The sequence below is a fragment of the Miniopterus natalensis genome, chromosome 6 (genome assembly GCF_054644295.1).
Source record: "Miniopterus natalensis isolate mMinNat1 chromosome 6, mMinNat1.hap1, whole genome shotgun sequence".
Lineage (NCBI taxonomy): Eukaryota > Metazoa > Chordata > Mammalia > Chiroptera > Miniopteridae > Miniopterus > Miniopterus natalensis.
In genome coordinates, this window is record NC_142086.1 from 77,544,036 (window position 1) to 77,566,058 (window position 22,023).

Consider the following 22,023-nt stretch of genomic DNA (forward strand, 5'->3'; position numbering starts at 1 on the left):
CACGGATAAGGGGAACACACAGCAGGAGAGATTCAACTCTCTTTCGTTTCAGAAGTAGGATGTTCTGACATAAAAAAGCAGATTGGAAGAAAAATGCCCCTGGTGGGGGTGGGGGGAGCAACTGGCAGATGATAAAATCACTGGTATGAGAGGTGGAGAAGACCGATTAAGCCCTGTCGCCCATTCTCATTACACTGCTGCCCCCGGTGGGCTCTGAACTACTCCCACGGGTCTCACTTTAAATAACTCCCACGACACGACTTTTCTCCCTAGACTCCGTTTCCGACCCAACTATTTAAAACCTCTCCCTGACATTCAACCTGCTTCGCTCCGGTCAGTTTCATCTTATTGCTTTAGTTATTGAATCTGTTGGCAAGCCAAACCACTTCTCTCCTGCAAAGTACTTGTATTCTTCAAACATCAGTGACATTATTTTATCTCTTATTCTGATGACATAAAAGTAGAAAAATGATAATTTGAACATCAAAGATTTCAACCACATAAAAGGTATCTGTCATCCTGAATAGCTATAAATGCTTTCTGCACTTTCCTCTAACTACTGTTGTTCAAGTGCGGTAGAGACTTTTTTTATTACAGCAGAGGAAAAAAGTGCTTCAATCATTTGACTGTTTTAGGTGAGTCTTCTCTAGAGGGTCGGGGTGATTATGACTTCGGAATTAGTCTTCAGCTGTGTAGATTACAAATTTACCCATGGAGGATCAGGCCCCAAGAGATACCTTATTCAAAGAAGATTAATTAAGACTATGAATGTCATCATTTTTAATATTAAACATGTTTGGTTTAATAGGATTGGCCATCTATGCGGAGTATAAGTCCACACTAGTAACCCATTTAGCGAGATCCTGTTAACTTTCAGATTTTATACAGAATCTGACCTTCTCACCACATCAGCTCCCACTGATCTGACAGTCCCATGCTCTCCTCTCTGGCTCAGGCAATAGCCTTCCACTAGTCCAACATTCTTGCCCTTCCACAAACTATTCTATCAAGTCAATGTGAATCTTATCACTCTTATGCTCAAGAACATTCCATAGCTCCTCATTTCACTGAGAAAAAAATAAGCCAAAGCCATAGAAGACCCATTATTATCTGGACCCTACTGGCTCTATTGACATTACTCTGGCCATGCTAGATGGCCTCCTGGCTTTTCTTCCAGCAGGTCAGGCATGCTCTTTTTAGAACCTTTGCTCTGCTTTGTTCCCTCTGTCTGGAATAATCTATATTTCTAATTCATTTAAGTCCTTACAGTTTTGATTCAAATGTGACTTTTTCAATGAGCCCTAGCCTGATCACCCTATTTCAATTCGGGATAGCACCTCAACACCTGCCTTCCCCATTGCTTTTACCAAACTGTATATTTTCCTGGAGTACTCATTCACATTGAACAACCCTTCCAAAATGTGATCACTTGTCATGCATATGGCTCATTTTCTGTTGTTGTTTTTTTCTAGAATCTGTTCCATCACAGCAGAAAAGCTGGTTTGTTTTGTTCACAGATACATTTTGAGTGCCTGAGTAGGGCCTGAAGCCCAACAGATTCTTCTTGAATAGAGGAACAGAAGAATGACTTGACTGGGGCTTTAAGTGATGAGTATGGAAATAGATAGAAAGTAATTACTTCCTATTAGGAAATATTTTGATCAAGTTGAAGTAGTGTGATGTACCATATTGTGTTATTTTAGGGATGCCATTGTTTAAAGAGTATGGATTAGTCAGATATCTTTCTACCCTGAAAGAACACTGACTCTTTACTGGCCTTTGTGCACATTTCAACATCTTGTACATATGTAGGGTAAAGAATATATTTTTTGAAACACTGGCTTTTACTTGCCTGAATATTTAATCTCTTATTCTGATGACATAAAAGTAGAAAAATGATAATTTGAACATCAAAGATTTCAACCACATAAAAGGTATCTGTCATCCTGAATAGCTAATAAATGCATTTTCATTTAAATGCATTTATTAGTCCATGATTTAAAAAAAGAAAGTCTGAAAAGACTGCCTTGCATTTCAAACTCGTGAACCACACACATCACTTTCCATTTGGTTTATGAATTAAATATGAATTATACCTGAAACATTGCCAAGAGTGTGGTCCCAATCTGGTCCAGTGAAAGGAGGAAAGGTGTTTCCCTGAACCCTTTCCCATTCATTATCATCATTTAGATCCTGGATCCAGAAACAAAAGCCATCTTCAAAATTACAGTTAATTTTCTCATAATCTGTGAATTAAAAAAAGAAAACACTTCAAATGTAGTCCCCATGTGACCAGTTAGAATAAATTGCACTGAAAATAACCTAACCTTATAGGGTTTATAATTAAGCGACATGCACAAGATCTTTCTTTTTAATTTATCTTAAGTCTGTTTCATTCCATTTAATTTAAAAAAATCCAGCTTTATGTTACCAACTGTGTGAGAATAATATCTTTCTTACACCCCATTAATATTTTAGCAAAGACAAGCTTCTTGGTCTTTAATTTTTACATCTTATTTCCACTGACTTACCTACATAGACCTTGTCCCATATTTTGCTTTCTCCCTATTACTAACTTTAATACTCTAGTCAAAATTAAGTTAATGTAGAACATTCACAGAATTAGTTTTATGCTAATTAAAAAAATTTACTTTGAATTCTTGCAGTATGTAAAATTTAATTATTATATTGATTCATATTTTTCTTAAATTGGTTATTTGATTCTTTTCAAGAACATCAACTATTTTCTAATTTCTCATTTTTTCTAAATATTAAGTAGAGATAGAGGTATACAGAAGAGACACTCATTAAAGAATTTGTATAATAAAACAGATATAAATTTGTTCTAAAATTTTAGGTTCTGCTACTTTTAAAATTCTATTATAATATTAAAGCACCTGAAGATTCAAAGGCTAAAGAATAAACAATACTTACTACTAAGTTCTCTGCTGTTAAATGCAGTGTATGTTGCATGAAAGCCAATATAATCATTTTCATCTGATTCTATAAGAAAAGTGGCAGTGACTTGGTTGGAAAAAATTCTAATTGTGCCAGGATTAGTTTCCGAGAGAGACGCTACAAAAGAAAATGAAAGTACACATTTATCTATTCATTCATTTATCGATTGATCCATCCATCCATCCATCCATCCATCCATCCATCCATCCATCCAGCCAGCCAGCCAGCCAGCCAGCCATCAATCTATTATCAATCTAATACCACTCAGGTAACTAAAAACATTAATCCTATGATTAATTTAGTTTAATTTAAATGACTGCTCCTAAGCATTAGAAAATCAAATTATAATACATATTTATGGCTTGAAAAAACAATTTTATTTTTAATTATTAGCTAAATACACCATATACATATAAATATATGCATTCTGTACTGAAAATGTTTGTCTAAGAAACATGCAAGTTAAGAGGTTATAAAACTAAAAGTTAGTTTAGCTCTATCAGGTATTTATCGTGCTATGCCATCAGGGGCTAAACTCAGTTACAATAATAGAAACAAGAGTATTTTGTGGATTCTCTATCCATATAACTGTAGGACCTCAAAATAATACTTGGTGACTTGAGGATTTTTTCTACTTTATATTGATTTTTAAATATTGACTAATCTTGATTATATTATTTCTATTGCATATTGGTTTTATCATTTTTTTGTCTTGACTTTAGCCTACATAAGGAATATTTTTTCTTAATTTTGATTCTCAAGGGTTAGAGTAGTATTTGGGATAGGAAAAGTACTCATATGATAATTTACAAACTTATTGTTATATAAAATTTGCTTTTAAATAAATTTATAATTTAGCACATGCGTTCTCAAAGGGGATGATATTTCTTCTAAAGGGGTAAAACTTGGTTCTCAGGGGGGAAAATATCTTAATTTTCAAATGTATGAAGTCCAGGTATGCATATAGTATGTACACAGATATACAGAATATCTAAAATATTAAACTTTCATGGGAGAGCAATTAGGTAAAAAAAAAAAAGTCTAAAAAGGTTCCTTAGTAAGAGTGATGAAAAAAAAGGTGGTAAGGAACAATGGGTTAGCATTTTAGTTTGATAATCTGAACTGGGCATCCGATTTTAGGTTTCTGAAAAGTACCGCACTTGCAGGTTGGAGACAAAGTACCACGGTGATTTATTTGGTTTTAAAGAAAGATCTTTTATGAACTATTGAAATTCTGTGCTTATCATTAGAAAAAAAAAGTGATACATAAATGATACTTTCAGTAGAATCTAAAAGAAATAACATCACGAACAAGTGTTGATTCACATCTCGCTCTTTTCCTCAAAAACGCTGCAGGTCATTCTTCCAGTATTTTCTCACAAAGAACCACGTTGATTATTTAGTCTCCTCCCACCAGCATGTATAACTGTATAACCCAAATAATTCTCACATTGAAAATCTTTTTAGTCCATAAGTGTCTAGTTGCCTAAAGGATGTGAATATTCTAGAAACTTTGCTTCGAACCCACCTACCTCTCTCTTGCTTTCTTTTGCACAGCAATGGAACTGTTTTTGGACAGTGGCTTCTAGTAGGATCTGAATGTGGTACCGGTCCCGTGGCACCCTGGTTTGTTGTACTGTGTTGGGTTCTCACATTTCCTAATGTTACTGTGCTAGTCTAGAGAGCCCAGGGGCTATGTCCCGAGGCCTGTTATCCTGCTTCAGAGGTACACACAAACTTCTGCAAATGGTGTAGAATGTTCATGTCTATAGAGACTTGGTGAACTTTCATCAGATTCTTAAAGTCTCCTTGACTAGAAAGAGCCCCAGGACCGCAGGTGCAGTGGGGGGCATGTAACTGATGCACCCAGAAAGATAGGAGCAGGTCGTGGTTAAGAGGAGGGGCTCCAGGGTCAGCATGAGGTTTAGTCCCGACTCCATGTCTTACTAGACTTCTTCATGTCTCAGTTTCCTCTGTTATAATAATACTTTCCATAAAGGTTTGAGATAAAAAGTAAAAAAGTAAACTTCCGTGTGTTACAGTGACTGGTATATAGTAAATGCTCAATAAAGGCCGTCATTTTTCCTTTTCCCAACTGGATTGTAAGCCCTGAAAACAGAGATTATACCTAATGCTTTCTGTGCCTCTGCCATTCTGCCAGAACATCAGAAACTTTTAAGCACTATTTGGGTGTCAGAGTTAACATATAAGCAACTAGAGTAATAGAGTTTACTTACATAAAAGAATCAGGTCTGGCGTTGAAAGAAAAATAAATTTCCTAATAATTTTTAAATGCTGGGTTTTTCTATAGCAGGTATAATAAATTTTTAGACACGAATTTCTTAAGAAAACTCACTGACTTCTACTAGAAAACCCTCAATATTTCTGTGGAAACTAATTTACATAAACTTGCCAAACAGTCACATTTAAATGTGAATTAACAGAGGCTCTGGGCAAGTAGATCTTGTGAAAGAGGAAAGCATGGAAGCAGGATTAAGATACAAGGGAATTTGAAAGGAGGGTAATGGGCAGGAAAGACAGGCTTTCTACAGTATGATTCTGAAGATCTAGCTCCAAACTATTTATTCTGGCCAATTTACAAGAGAAGAAATTCTGCCATTGGAGTATATGGTCTTTGTGTGTTATAAACATTTTGCTGAGTGCTCATGATTAATTGGATATGGTGCTGAGTGCTGGAGGCATGGAGGAAAAATAACCAGGTTCCCCTATTAGAAAACTTCAGATTGGTGAATTATAGAAAAATAACTTTGGAATTGATCTACATGGGAGGAATGCCGTGGGGGCACTGAGGAGGTATGTAAGGAAGGAGTCTTTAATTTAGCTGGGCACTGACTGGAGAGTCTTCAAGAGCCTCTGGAAGGCCGACACTTTAAACAAGTGCTTGTTAAACTTTTCCATATAATCCTATCCACAGAGGCGAGTGAATGGGTACCTGTAAGTGAACACAAATGTGTTCTTCAGCACAAAGTTAATCAAAATGCTCGACTTTGGAAAATATTTATACGTTTTATTTAATGCTATATCCATGACATGATCATTTTTGTTGTAGGTTAAGTTGGTGATTCAGGAAGACCCACGCTGTTTATTGTACGTTTGGCTACATGTGTGCGCACTCCTGTGTGCTTCACTTTTAAAAGCATCGCCTTGAATTGTTAAGCTGCACGACTAGGGATGTGTTATCAGCAGTCATTTGGGAGTAGATAGCAGCTAAGTGCTTGGGATATAAAGAACGGCCTAACCACTACACACTCAAACAGTTTCTGGGCGTGGCGATTAGAAATACATTTCAGTGTGCTCACCCAGGCTATTTTTATTCGATTTCTTTGAGGATGCACAAAAATATCTATGTATTTTTCTGAACAAAAAATTAAATAAGCACACTTGTAATCTTCTTCCACTTCCATACCCAGTACTGATAATTATTACCATCATTGAATTGAATATTGTACCTTCATCACTGCAGGTTAAAGAAAACACTTTTGAATTACCTTTCCTATCAGCCTATTCTGATTTATTTCAATTCCCATAATTGTTTGGAAAAGACTCTATTGCACTCTAAATAATCTTCTTTTATGCAATGCCTACCTTCCTCTGGTGCTTTTTACCAGTTAGAGAACTTTTACATCATGACTTTATAAAAAAATGACTGAATAATGCCTTTAGAATTTGTTTATACTGACTTAGCCCAAATCAAATATATAAGAATGATTTTATGGTACTGTATACTTATGTTTTATTGTAATTTCTCTAGATAATGTTATTTTTCCTATTTAGTTAAAATGTTTATATATTTTCAGTGTGATAAAGATAATTACAGTATTTGAGATATACATTCTGAACTGGAATTTAATGAAAGTAAATTTTGCATCTCTCGCATAAAGAAACTTGTTAAAATAGAAAAATATAGGATTGTAAGTCAAGAATGCAGGTTTGGAATTATTCTAAAAAATAATTTAGGGTTCTGAGAAATTATATTGATCTTCATTAATTACGTTCTATAATATCATGATGTGCAAACCTGTTCGTTTAAACTTAAACAAATACAAACTTTTTAGAATATATCAGGCATTATGCTAGATGCTGGGCAAATATATTATTGCCTTTCTTGAGAAAAGGTATACTTTTTCATTTTAAAATGTAATTTTAGTACTCAATGGCATTTTTCATAGTTTTCCAAGTTAAAACTAAATTATTTGGCTTTCAAAAATTTAAAATCAATTTATATTTCAAAACCATCTTAAAAATTAAACTACTTATTTGTTATAATTTAAATGTGCTTTCATATATTTTTTATATTTGGATATTTAGTTTCTTTATTGCATTTTATCATAATTATTTGTGTATTGTTCACATCATTATGCCTAAAGATTTTAAGATTTATTTATGAATGCTTGATAATCTAACCATATGAAATAAGTAAAAGTAGCATTTAGGGAAATCAAGGTATTTGAAGACTAAAGGAACAGGAGTTCCTTACACCTATCACTGTGGGGCAGTTAATCTCTATGAATCGAGTTTTCATCATGTGTAGAGACTATAACAGCACCTACGTAATATGGTTTTAGAGAACACTTATTGAGTTAAATTAAAGTGCTGAGACTACGACTTTTCACATTGCCAGTGACTGATGTAGACTAAAATTTATTACTATTATCACATTAGCCCTTGGAGGAACGTATATGGACTGGCTTATTTGTCCATCTAAGTAAATATTTATGTTGACATAATGTTAAGGGACTGGATTTATCGACTACAGAAATAAGTAGATTATGAAATGTCTTGGCCCATTTATTAAACCAGATGTGCCTTACCATGAGTCCGTCTGCTTTATGTACACTCGCTACTGAATCTGGACTTGGGGCCTTTGAAGCACAATGAAGGCGTGCATCGTGTTTGCCGCCAGAGGTTTGGGGCCTGGCCTCTGCCTCCAACATTATTAACTAGCTCCGTGGACTCGTGGTCACTTAGCTTCTTACCCTCCATTCCCCTCTCCTGTGACGCATACTTTGCACATTTACTGAACATATTAAGAATATCCACAGACAGCACTCAGTACTGTGTCGTCGTCGCACCAGTAACACCCAACAAGAAGCACACACTCTTTTCGAATACTGAACTATGTCTCAAGTCAGTCGATCAATCAGAAACATTCACTCGACGGAATCCACCTTTGATTTCTCACAAGCACCATTTGAAAGAGAAATTATTAAAATAAATGCCGTGGCCGCATCAACTCGGAGAACAGGTGCCACCTGCAGTCTCATCTCCGCCGTCGGACCTCGTCCCAGGCGTGAGGACGGCCGGTTGTTCCCTGCCTGCCCCCCGTCCCCTCCACCGATCCCATCTGGCCCTGGAGCTGCCCTCCGGGCCTGCCGCCTGCCCTTCTGCGGCCAAGTGGAATGCGTGGGTGCCTGCACGGGAATTAGTGCATCCCTGCTGCCTGTTTCCATCGGCGGCCGGCGCGCCGTGACCAATGGCTATGTGGTGACAATGCTACCCCCCACCGCTGACGGCCTGCACCCCGGCTGGCCGTCGCCTCACCCACTGTGCCAGCAGCCCTGCGACGGTCTGAGGAACAGACGCATGTCGAAAACGGGAAGAAGGGCCCTGAGTTTATAGCCTGGGCCGTATCGGGGAAAAGAGTACAGTCGTTTTCAGTGTTTGCTTGAGTTTTGCTTCACGGGAAGACGTAAAAACTAAGCATAGGAACCAAAGATGAGGTTACATACATTTTTGGAAAATTCCGTGAGCTTTAAATAACATCAGTTGAAACAGAATCATGTGAAATGGTGACTATTTTATTACTGAGAAGACTGATTACAGAGAGCACTAAATTATTAACTTTTTACAATGAGTACGAGTCGTTTTGTTTATGTTCCTTTTAGAAACCCGAAGTTCGAGTCTGCATTTAGTTTACAATAAAGAGAAAGCACGTCCCTCCAAACAGTTTCTCAGATACTTTCATTCTGACAATGGACTGTACCCTTGTTTTAACTTACCTCTTAAAATCTTGCTTGAACCCACGCCTTCATAAATATTTAATGTGTCTGTATAAAATACCTTAAAGGAATCGAAGCTCAGTTGAACGGATAGTCCTTGGTTTACACTAAAGTAAAAGCAAAATATAGGTTAGGTTACTCCATTTAATAATCATCACAACGCTGAATGCATTCCACAGGCTGAGTGTATTTTTCTAGTTGTACCTAAAAAAAACACATAACATGAGATCAACACTCTTAACAAATTTTAAAGTGTATGGTACAGCGCTGGTAACTATCAGGATGTCGTCCGGCAGAGCTGCAGAATTTTTCCGACGTGCGGGACTGCAACTCCGCCCGCCGAGCAGCACTGCCCACTCACCCCCAGGCCCCGCAGCCGCCTTCTACTTTCTCTCCCTGAGCCTGAATGCTTGAGATGTGTTACTCTGGTTAAATCTCCTTAGTGGTAATAGGCCTGTTCGCATTTTGTGTTTCGTCATAATTCAATATTGGTATATTGTCTGCTTGTAGGAATTTATCCATTTCTCCTAAGTTACCCAACTTCTTGGTGTATAATTATTGAGTCTCTTATGATTCTGCAGCATTACCAGTTGTAATGTCTCTTTCACTTCTGATTTTATATGACTGTTCTCTCTCTTTTTTCTTAATCTAGCTAAATGTTTGTCGGTTTTGTTAGTATTCAAAGAACAACTTAGTTTCATTATGTAAAACTGTTTTCCTATCCCCTTTAAGATTTCCCCTCTAATATTAATCCTGTCTCACTTCTGCTCACTCCGGGCTAGCTCCTTGGGGGTAAAGCTAGGTTGGTCACTTGTTCTCTGTTCCTTTTTAATGTAGGCATTTATTGCTACAGGCTCTCCACCTGGTGCTGCTCTCCCCCCCGCCCCATGATTCTCACAGATGGAGCTCCCGTCTTCGCTCCTCTAATGATACTTTCTGATTTTTTTCTGGGAGCCCTGGGAGGGCGGCGGGTTTCTGCTCATTAGCGCCTCAGTCCGTGCGCCCCCTGGTGTCCGCACGCGGCACTGCAGCCTCCGGGCTCCGCGCGCTCGGGCTCCCGCTCGGGCCATCGGCGGTCCCGGGCGGCGGGGCGAGGCTGCGGGTCATCCGCGGTCCCGGGCGGCAGGGCGAGGCTGCGGGTCCCCCGGCCCGCGCGTTCCTTCCTTCCCGACGCGGCTGCGCGGGACGCTCCGCCCAGGCCTCAGGGTCCCCGGCCCCGCAGGCAAAGCGACCGTCCCCCCTCCCACTCGGTGCCCTGCAGGAGAGACGCCGCCTGCGCAGAGCCAGCAGTTTTGAGACAGAAAAACCCCAGTTCTGTTATTTATATAATTAATTAAATCGTAACTATCATGAAGCACATGTTAGGGCAATGTTTTAGATTCTTTGGATTTTAAAATTATCCCTGCACGAATGATGGATTTCTTAGAATAGTTGTTTTTTTTAATTAAGTAATGAAAAGGAAGTAAAAAAACCGCACGGAACCGTACAGATCCTTGATCAGCAGTGTCGTTACCACATAAGCTACATCACCGTCATAGCAGAAGCTGGCTGTGTCCTGCTGCGGGCTCTGTAAACCTGACCAGCTTTATTAAGAAGGGGCTGTGACAGTGAAGTTAGTTTTTCTGGGCATTAATAAAATTTGAAAGATTGCATGAAAACGTCGTGTAGGAGGCGCGCGTTTTCCATTTTCAGAAGAAGTAATTCAAGGTTTTTTGAAGGCTTTCTGTTGCCCTTTAGATGCTCATAGTCATTTATAAACGGTTCTTTTTAAACTTGATGTGATTACATTGGAAACAATATCTTCCAAATTGGTTAAGTTTTCACTTGGGAAGAATTACTTAGAATTGCCACTTTCAGCACAAAAACTTATCTTCTGCACGCAAGTAACATGTTGTGTAGAACATGAAAACAGGAAATTTTCCTCTTAGTTATGTTACGTGACTTTCATGGAGCTTAACTCCAAAACAGAAATTATTTAAAGAGATAGGATGTTGCTCTTTCCATGAATATTGCCAAGTAAAAGAGTTTAGAACAATCTTCCCTTCACACCCCATCTCGTCTCTGGGATACATCTGCAGAGGAAAACAGCCCTTGCGAATCTTTCTGGGGCCATCTCCTACCATTTGGCAAGAACTTGAAGCTCTGCCTTTTAATCTTCTTTAACCTGCTGTTATATTGATTCCCCTAGTTTTCTAGTGAATCATTACCGTGATTAAAACTATTTTACAGTAGGTTAGATTGTGAAACCATAATCTCACCCAGCTGTTAAGAGAAATGAACTAACCAGAATTTCATTTCTCAAAGTAAATTCCATAGAACAGTTGTACCGAATGTTCTGTGGGGGAAAAATGTTCAGCGGCTTAATAAGAAACATACATTTTTTGGAGATTGGCCATCACATGTAAACTTTTTTAAGGCCATGAGAAGTCCTGTACATTTTTTTTTTTTAAAGCAATGCATTTATTTCAGTATTCTTTATATTTGAATAAAAATTATTTTTTCCTTAGAATAAACCGGGAGGAGCACCAGGTAACACTCCTCCATGAACAATGCTTAGGGGAACATGAAGGCAGACCAGCCATCAGCAGTTTGATTGTTTTGATCATAATGACTGGATCTGTCAGCTGAATTAAGAGCTTGGATGTTAAATATACAGCAACTGGCCCAAGTGTTATTCACGATACTGGGAAAAAGATGCGTGCAGCGGGTGGTCCCAGCTCTTCATCGGCCGTGGCTGAGCCACACCATAAGAGGTTTTCATACGGACGCTGACATTATGGGAAAGGGGCTATTCTGGCACCAGGATGCATGCGACGCGACATACCATTTGCTGTGATGCACAGACATACACGTGCTGTTTCATTTGGCAGCACTGGATTTGTGCCAACCACAGGAAAAAAACTTGCTACAGAGCCCAATGAGATGGCCTTAATCATTAGACAGGGCTGTCCACGGGACAGAAGACTCTGTAACAGGTTAGGGACAAGAGGGACGCTTCTCGGACAGGTGATCAGTTGGGAAGGCTTAGCTTCATAGCTAATAAAAAAGAATTGTCAAAAAAGTTAACACGTCGCTAAAGGTGGTAAGACTTATCGCACCAGAGAGTGACTTTATGACTCAAGAACGGGGACTAGAAGACGGCATGTTACCGTATAATCCACCGGCAAACAACACCTGCTGTCGAAGGCTTTGGACGACTGGTAGCCTCGAGGGACCCTGAAGATCCGGTCAGCAAAAATCTTCCATCACAAGCTGTGGCTGCGAAAAATGGGAATTGTTAGACAAAAACAATCTTGGGAGGCTTTCCCAAATGAGATGGGGTTTAAATTGGCTAATGGACACTTCTCAGAGCGCTCATGGCTGAACCTGTGTGAGGCTATTTTACAAAACTGAAATGATCGCACGGGAGTAGATCAGATCCTATGTTTAAAATCCACTGGCTATTTTCAAATCCTCTTACACCCCCTGTTATGGAGTCCTTTAGAAAAGCATTTTATATGCCTTAGCTGCATGTTTAGTATATTCTTTCATATTTGCAAGGGAACAAATACATCTGAATTGTAAACATCCAATTTAGAAAAGCACCTACTAATTTTTTGTCTTATTTTCCCCATTAAATTGGAGCTAAAGTGAATTTCAAATATATGCTGGAAGTGCTGTGTCGTCCTGAAATAATCAGAATATAGTCGGGCAAATGATCTGTTGATGCAAGCGGGCCCAGGAGAAGACCATCCTCTCAGCCTATTTTGCCCCATCACTCCTGCCCCTTTTGTATGGACTCGCTCTCAATATTTTCACTCAATATTTCTGAATGTCTTGCCTCCATGATTCCTCTTTTAATTCTTGTAGCACATTAGCTTCTTTTCAATGTCATGTATTACATCATCTTTAATTTATATCTGAATTATTTTCAACTGTATTAAAATCATCTTGAAAGCATGAACCAGGAGCCACACCTTATAGCTTCTTATTTTATATTTGCTATGTATAGTATGGGCCTAAAAAAAAAAGCAACCATTTTATTTTCACAATCTTTAGTGTTTCTTAGGGTGTTTTTTTTTCTATATGCTTAGTTACTTAGTTCTGTGGATACCCTATTATAAAATAATGAGTCCTAGAATGTGTTCTTTATCTCATGGTATGTTGTTAGTTCCTCATATGCCAGAGTATTGTTTTTGGTTAACGTTTAGCAATTTTTGGCATAATTTTTATAAAGCATAAAAATTACCTTGGTAAATAAATTTTTAGATTCAAAGTCTTTTGAAGAACACTGGCCTAGGAGTTGATTGCATTGGATTAGAACTTGATATTTTGGTTCCCAGAAGAAGACAACAGCAAAAAATAACAAACTGAGGACAGAAAAGATAACAACCCAAGATGCAAGGCCTGCCACAGAGCTCAGGAAAGGAAATAGAGAAAACTGTGGCTTGTTGAAAGAACTAAATCTCCTTTTGTATAATCCTGGAGCAAACAAAAACGACTAAGCCTAATTTATATGACTTAAAGATAAAAAGTAAAATATGTGCCTTTTTAATGCAGAGCTTAATAGTTTTCTAGATGCAAAAGAAAATCTTCACCTTCAACTCTGCCCACGACAAATCATACCAAATAATTGGAACAATTAATCACTTTTCTTCAATGACTGTAAAACTAAGAATATTGTCTGCTTGTATTTTATGTGATATATAGAGCACTTCAAGATTATAATCAATGCAATGCAAGACGGTCCACTGCTATTGTCAATACTTGGTATTTAATGAGGTGGAGCAATCAATCCTGCCAGCCCTAAAATATAACTGCTAGAATGTATAAAGTATTTACTATGTGCCAGCCACTGATAGAAAGTCATTATATATGTATTAATGTAATCTGCACAGCGATTGCATGAAGTTCTAGGTAGAAAAACCGAGGCACAGAGGGTTAAGTAACTAGTATCAATTCTCCCAACTAGTGACAATTCACAGCCAGGCAGTCTTATTCCTGAGCATATTGTACTAGATTGCCTGGTACCCTAAAATATAGTTGTCACGATGCCATCACCTACTTTCTGAGCTGAAAAGCAGGGAGTAAGTTGTAAATGAAAGAAACAGGGAATTACAAAGAATTCCATGTCTTTGCGACAAACAAAATAGGGCCAGGGATACATGGAACTGAGTGACAGAGCTCAGAGGGGGAGGGGAGTGGGAGGACTAGAAGAGATTAGCCAACGAACATGTATGATAGCCCATGGACACACACAACAATGTGGTGAAGGTGGGGGGCGGGCACAGGGGCTGGGTGGAGGGGGCAGGAGGGCAATAATTGGGGACATCTGTACTAGTGTCAACAATAAAAAAGAAATTCCACCTCTTTTGGTGTTCTTAAAATTAAAATATTGCAATAGCAATCCAAGACAAACAGGAGGAATTAAAAAAAAAAAGTATGCAAGGGAACAGAACAAGAGCAATTTAAGAACTTGTCAAACCTATTTGCATAGCAGGTAGGTATTAGTAATTCTTTGTATCCATTCGCTAGAAATAGTTCGGGAAAGAATCAACAGCTTTGTGTCTCACGACGGGATTCCTAAGTTTCCAAAAAAGCTGAGTTATGTCCCTGGAGGCAGAGGTTGTCCCATGCTGGCTCCCCCCTTTTCCAGTCGCTTCCTAGGCCCACGACTGAGCTGCCCCTCCCACAGTGGGTTTGCGGGACTGAGCCTGGGCAGTAAACTGCCGTGGAAACGGTTCTGTTTATTCTTTGTCGGTCAGCAGGTTGCAGAGACCTCCGGGAGGACCTGGGACAGAGGGATGGTGGAGGAACTGGCCTCCCGAAAGCCTGCAGAAGAGCACAACCCGCTGCCACCTTTCTGGGACTTGATGTAAATCATAAATAAATTATTTTCTGAAATGGCTGAGCTTGTCTATCACCATATTTAGCCTACCTGAAGACTCTGATCAGTTTGACTGTCCCATGTTCTATGAAAGTGCTGAGTTTTAGTGGGAAGGAGTAACCTAGAGGTTGAGTTCTGCTCGTAAGGGCCTGTGGTGAATTCCCGCACGCAAGTAAAGATCAAGGACTACACCTGAAGGTATTTAAAATGAAATGACAATAGGATTAAACTACTTGCAATAGCAAAGGTCATAATGTCAAAATATTATTTCAAGATAGAGGTTTGTGCTAGGGACTTTCTTATATATTCTCTCAGTTAATTTCTGGATGTTTCTGGAGAAACTAATTTTACGTAAGGCAATGAAGCAAGATAACCTTTTGGGAAAACGGATATAACACAGCCGTGACTGAGCAGGATAAGTGGGTACTCAGGGTTACAACTTAGTAGGCTGCAAAGTGCTTTCGAGTGCAGTGTCAGAAAAACTTCTGAGTGGGAGCTGAATGAGCCTGCCGAATCCTACCACCCATCCCACGGCGCTATACTAGGTGCCTGTGATGGGACGGGATTTACAAGGGTGCGCCCGTGGGACCCGCTGGGCGCTCCCTCTGCCCTTCAGCGTCACTAATTGTGGCTTTGCCAGGCCACTGAACTCGCCAGGACGTTCAAACCAAACTCGGGACGGGATCTCTGCCCCTGCGCCCAGGGCTGTCGGGCACACACCCAGCGGCGTGCCAACCATGTGTGGGGACGCTGGCCAGCTCCCAGATCGGCCTGAGCACTGGCCCAAGGGCTGTGAGTCAGCATCTTTCCTTCTCACAGGTCAGCTAAAAAGTGAACTTTCCTGCTGATGCAATTCTAATCAGAAGGGAAAAACAATTTACAGAAATCTTGGCTCAGCTATAGTCAGCTATAAGTTGTGCAAACCCAAATAACTAAAGACAAAGAGGAAGCCCTGTGAGGAAGCCAACATTAATGTGACTCTGTTCATAACGTAACCTAGAATTAGAGCTCACAGCTGGAGGAAAAAAGAAATATAGGGAGAGCGCAGGTCAGTTTCCTATAGGAAGAATTCCCTTATATTGCTGTGACTGTAGGTGGGTGGACAAGGACTTTCAGGCAGAAATGCTACTCGATTTGAGGCTGAGGTGAAATTAATGTGTTTTGGGTTCTGCCACGAATGATTAAATGATAAACAAAACAATTTGTAAGCCTGAATTTTAGCTGGATTAGTATAGATGAATTGATTTGTCCAATTCCTTACCCACAAACTCTTTATATTTATTTTCCAAAATAGATACAATACTAATTTTAAACTACAAATCATGAGAAGAATCAAAAAAAAGAGAAAATGGGAATCTAGGGGATTAAGAAAGTGACATGGATGTTGAATTGTTACTAAAGTTCAAGTAACACAAAATCTCGGAGACACTGAGAAGGAATAATGCACTTTGATTGTCCTGAACACAAATGTTCAGTTCTAACATTGAGGCTCATATCATGAGTTTATAGGGGCTCAGAAAAATAATTCATGGCTTTATCACTCATTTTAGGATGAGTGGTCACACTTACAAGATATGTCTATGGTGATTTGTTTTTTTATGCACTGAAATTGATTTATCATGAAAATTATTAACTCCATGACAGCAAAGACCAAATTATAGGTGTGGTTCATTTTCTGATTATATACATCCACCCCTCCTCCATTTAAATTTATTAATCATCCTTCTACAAGCTTAAAGCTGTATGTCCCACTTTATGTACACTACTGTTTTTGAAACGTAAATCAACATCACCCGTGTTGCCTCATGATGGCACACTTGTATTATATTCTCCCTGAAAAGGCTTTGGAAACTGCCTGAAAACCATAGCAAAGAAGAATGCTTCTCTCTTCTTCTTTGAGTAACTTAGTTACATAAAATAGATTAAAAAATATTCTGCAGCCTGCACTTTCTTCCAGTATGCTCGGAGTGCACTTCAAAGTACGTAGTTAAACTTTGAAGGCTTGAATTTTATCCAAGAACATTTGAATTAGGATTTCTTAGTAGAAGCCTCTTTGGTCCCATTGCCTTTTTTTTTTTTTGAGTTGATGATGAGAAACAGATCGACCCCCTGTCTTTTAACGTATCAAGTGGATAGGTAACTTTTAAAACATTGATTGTTATTGGAGTGTTCGTCTCCAATTAATATCAAGCAAGAAGAGCAAAGTGAAACACATAATAGAAGAGCAAAGTGTAGTAAACAGCAGCTACACCTTTACACCTTCAGCAACTCCTTGTGCTCATGATCAATGTTAACACGGATCACGAATAAAACATTATTCAATTCATGCTGGCTGTTTAGTTTTTCAAAAACCAATTATAAGTTAGAATTATTCAAATAGGTCTTCACGTTGCTTTTCAATCTATATCTACACTTACGTGGTCGTCTTTCATGTATGTGTTACTCAGCTATACAGTGAAATAAGTCAAAGAGTAAATATGTTTAAATCACTTGGGGCCCTGCTTGGCATATGGTAAGTATTACTTAAGTGCTAATTAATAATAATAACAGTATTATTATTAACAAATGTACAAATAAAACACAGATGTTTTATTCATGAGACGTTAAGATCTTACTCAAAACATTTCCATTATTCACAGATCTACAGCTTAAGTACACTTTTCGTCTATTTGTTGTTTCTGTGCCAAAAGGCAAATAAAAGCAACAGTCAAAATTTAAGAAACGGCAATCACTGGCTTAGGAACTGTTAAAATGGAAAACAAAGGCTGACGTTATGATGGCCAGAAAAGATGGAAAAGTGTTCAAATTCATAATAATTACTTTGCAAAAGTGGAACAGGGATCAAAAACAACGCCACTCTCTTCCCCCGTTTATGACAGGCATTGCTAAGCACAGCATCCTTTCCTTCGTCAGCAAATGAATTCTGTTCACGCAGTTAATTTTAATATTGGGTAAAATAACATTTAGGAAAATATTAACATAATTATTTTTTAGATTTTGTGTTAAATTATAATCATGGCTATAAGGGTATCTTACTCTCTAGCGGTTTCTGGCATCTGAGGGGTGTGTGTGCGCACGTGTGTGTGTGTGTGTGTGTGTGTGTGTGCATGTGTGCACACAGTCAGGGTCTGTGTGTATATACATGGTCTGCAGTACACGTGGTCTAGGCCTATGTATTGTGGGCGAGGAAGGGGTGCTAGCGCAAGTTACCTCACAAGGTGACCGGCTCATAAATTCCTAACTGGGCAGGTCTCGGCGGGTGGCAGTCACGCCTGGCACAGAACTTCTTTAGGAAAAGGCTCCCCTTCGCCTTAAGCAAGCCCTGCCCACTGCTGCGGGGCATCTAGGTTAGCTCACCTTTGAAAGGCCCCCTTTGGGACCCCTCTTTCAAAGCCCTCCTTCTGAAATGTGAGAGCACACGATTGTGACTAGCCTATAATCTGATGCCCTGTTTGCCTTCTCCCACCCTCCTGTCATCTTGCTTATGTCCCTCCTTAATTTCAAATGCATCAAAGACGCTGCAAAACTGTCATTCCCCAGAGCATTCGGGATCTTGCTCCCCAGCATATGTTGTCAATTTGGCTCAGATAAACTCCTATAAAAATTCCCCCCAGGTTTGGACATTTCTAACCTCGACAGTATATACATGGTCTATATAAAGTAAGGGAGGAAGAAAGTAGGGAGGGAACATTACTTACCACATGTTTTATTGTCTTCATCAGAACCATCTGGACAGTTTAATTCTCCATCACAAAATAAATCAATTGCGATACATTTTACAGCATCAGCACAAGGCCTTGAACCAGGCAGGCACTCCACTGAGACATTTCCTTTAGAAAAAGAGACTGAGCTTGTAAGTTTACTGCATACTAGATTTAATTTCTTACCGTATGTATGATGTTTGGATATTTATTACATATTTTTGTCATTTAGGTTCTTACTTATAAGCACGTATTTCAATTTCCACTATAAATATTTATTGTTTAATAAATCAATCATTTATAAAAATTTAGAATTTTACATTTTGAAAAAATTTCTTAATAGATGTTAGATATGAATGTTTGCTTTGTTGATTTTAACCTTGATAAATCAGTACTTCTGGTTTAACATTTGGGCCCTAATGTTTACCCCTCCTAGGACTGTTCTATATGTTATATGGGACACTTTATTGGAATCTTTTTCACACCACCTGCATTCTTAGTAATCACTTCATTTACTTATAAACATATTTTTTGAAAATATTGTGGCTGAAGTCAAGGTTTGCATTCTGCAGAGCAAAATTTGTCCACAAAAGCCATTTTATAGTAAAATAAAACACTTAAAATTCCCAGCACAGTGTTATATTGAGCAGTGGGAAAACCTAATGACTATTTCCTTCAATATCAGTTTGCTTCTTGGGTCAGGGGTTCTTAACAGGAAAGACATGCCCTGAAGAGTTCTATGCCACTCCCTTGCAAGATCTGATCAATGTGCACCTCTCAGCCTGTCCTGTCCTTCACCTGCTCCTCTCCATATACCTAGGTATACAGATGCACCAAGAAACACATTTGACTTCCAGCAATTAACTTGGAAATTTTAGGTGCAATTCTAAAAATGATGTATTGTTTTATGCTCACTGAAGACATATGTTTTTATTTTTCAGAGCAATGTGATAATTTGAATATTTTTGTCTATGGTTAGAATAACAATTATGGTTTGATGTTTTTGAAAAATCTTTAAGCTCAATAGCATTTTTTTGCTATTGTTCTAAATCTTAAAACCAGCACTGCACTGCCATCTGCTGGGCTTTAAAAACATATTTTACTCTGAAATTTCTCCTATGGCCCCATGAAATTAATTTTGAAAATAAAAGTGCTTATGTCAATGAATCTACTAAAGTAATACTTGATTTGGAACATTTATGGACGGGGTTGCTAGTATATATACAACTAAATTAGATTTTGTAATTAGCTCCAATTTAAAAAGACATAAACATTGGGAAATTCATGGATCACCTAACATCTAAAAATCAAACAGCATAAATAAATATCAGAGCTGTTCCCAAATAATAGAATACCCCCAGTTAAGACAATAAAAAAGAATGATAAAAATGATATTGAATAAACCCAAATGCATACTGTAACTGTTGATATCTATGAAATAATCATCAAGAGTGTCCTTAATTACTGAGTCCCTGACTCATGAAAGGCAGAGTGTCAATAGTATTCCATAAATGCTTGATAAACAAATAACAAAAAAGCTTATTCTAGACACTCTGTGTCTCATTTTAACAGTAGTTAATAGAATTTTAGCTATTCAGCATTTGCAAGAATAGATTTTGGAATGTAGCTAGGGAGATACATACTCCTGTCTGCTCTAACACTTCCCCTGGGAGCTTCCCTTCCTGAAGCTCCATCTCTCTCTGTTGTCTATTAAACTCTGTAGAGCCAACCTCAAAACCACATGGGCAAGAGATGCCACTTGGGATTCTTTGATGCCATTAATGATTATTCACTCACTCTTAAGTATTTATTGTCTATTTATTTAACAAATTTTTAAGGAATGGAGGTAAAAAGAGGAGTAAAACGGAGGCGCTAGTCTCATAGAGCTTGGAGTTTAGTGAGAGGCTGGGCCATTAGCTAATTAGTTTTTAAAAGACATATATGAAAGAGTATTATGGGGACACCCAGGATTAGGCAATCTGTTTCCTTTTGAGGCAGAGATTGTAAACATCTTTACATAAACTAGGTTTTGAAGGATGCCTAGAAATGTACCAAGAAGAGGGGTATACATAGTGTGTGTACGTGGTGTGACAGGCACACGTCAATATATGGAAAACAGGTAAATCTAACTTTTCTGGATGGTAGGATGTTTGTGAAAGTCATGGAAGGCAGGGCATGGGGTGCCAAATTCTAGGGGACTTATTTTGTCATTGTAAAATGTTAGAAATATTTTTTTAATAGGCAATAATATGGGAAGTTTTTAAATATGTGTGTGATATGACCAGTCTATGTTTCAATAGCACAGTTCTGGAACCAGGTGGAGAATCACGCGGACAGAGGCGACCTAGAGAAGCTGTTACAACGGTCAAGGTGAAAGCTGATGAGGGCTGGATCTCTTGCACTAGCAGAGGAGATGGGGTGTGGACTCACTTGCTATTTTACAAGTAAAATTGGTGAGCTTTAGTACCCATTTGTGCTCCTGGCCAAAGAGAGGTGGAGAAGAGGGTGCTAAGAATGATACCTACACTTTTGGAGTGGCCAGTTAATTACTAACGGTCATTAGTCACAACAGTGATCATAAGAGGGACGGCTGGTGGGTTTGGAAAATGACTCTAAGTTGAAGTATTTTGATTTGAAAGTGTAAATATTAGGAACTCTAGCTTATTTTGTACTCTATTTCCCTACACTCTGCTTCGTAGACACTTTTCATCTGTCTTGGTCAACGAACAAAGAGAAGTTCCTCATATTAAAACCAATATGGAAAATATAATTGTTATAGAAGGGTAGTACATTTTAGGATTTTATCAGATTGTATTTTTACCTCTTTTTATGTACATATATATGATGGCAATTTCCAACAAAACTATTGGTTAAAACATTAACTGTTACAGAAATTAGCCAGATGCCAGTTTTTGTTTTTTTAAAAATGATTTTCCATTCTTAAAACTAGAGTTCTTTGGCTTCTCACCTACTTTATTTGCGACTTAATTCCTTAATTTTTGGCCTGGTTTTTATCTTTTTCTGAGTCTGCATTGTACTTCTCAATAGGAAATTTTTAAGAAAGGAGTTAAATAAATGTATTTTAGGAGAATATTAACTTGGTTCTGTTTATTAGACACTGGTCAAGTTGCTTGAATATTAATTACTGTTATCTGGAGTGGGGAAAAGCCTGCACACACACACACACACACACACACACACACACACACACACACACACACGTATATGGTATTTTATCTTCAAGATATTAATTTTCTGGCATATTATAAAACCCATAAATAAATTAGTATTAACTAGAGTTCTGCAAATGAAAAGTTTTAATTATCCATTTATATTTGTATCATGAAAGATTCAGCATAAACTCAATGTAATTACTTCAGCGTGCTTGCAAAGTCACAGTAATTTCTGGTGATTTGGGGTGAGACCCTCTCGTGCCTACTTGGACAGGTCCTCAGCCTACCACGTGAAGGAAGAGGTG

The 22,023-nt window shown here is 38.3% G+C and overlaps 1 protein-coding gene across 2 annotated transcripts in view; it reads right to left on the reverse strand.

Moving 5' to 3' along the window:
• TMPRSS15 (transmembrane serine protease 15) overlaps positions 1–22,023 on the reverse strand; it is a 92,038-nt gene that overhangs the window by 51,342 nt on the left and 18,673 nt on the right. For both annotated transcript variants that reach the window (XM_087817926.1, XM_087817927.1), the window contains 5 exons: positions 18,543–18,674; positions 12,128–12,236; positions 8,979–9,085; positions 2,935–3,075; positions 2,097–2,246 (listed from right to left, as the gene is read on the reverse strand). In XM_087817926.1, the coding sequence (XP_087674052.1) occupies positions 2,097–2,246; positions 2,935–3,075; positions 8,979–9,085; positions 12,128–12,236; positions 18,543–18,674 (639 nt within the window). The remainder of the gene's footprint in view (positions 1–2,096; positions 2,247–2,934; positions 3,076–8,978; positions 9,086–12,127; positions 12,237–18,542; positions 18,675–22,023) is intronic.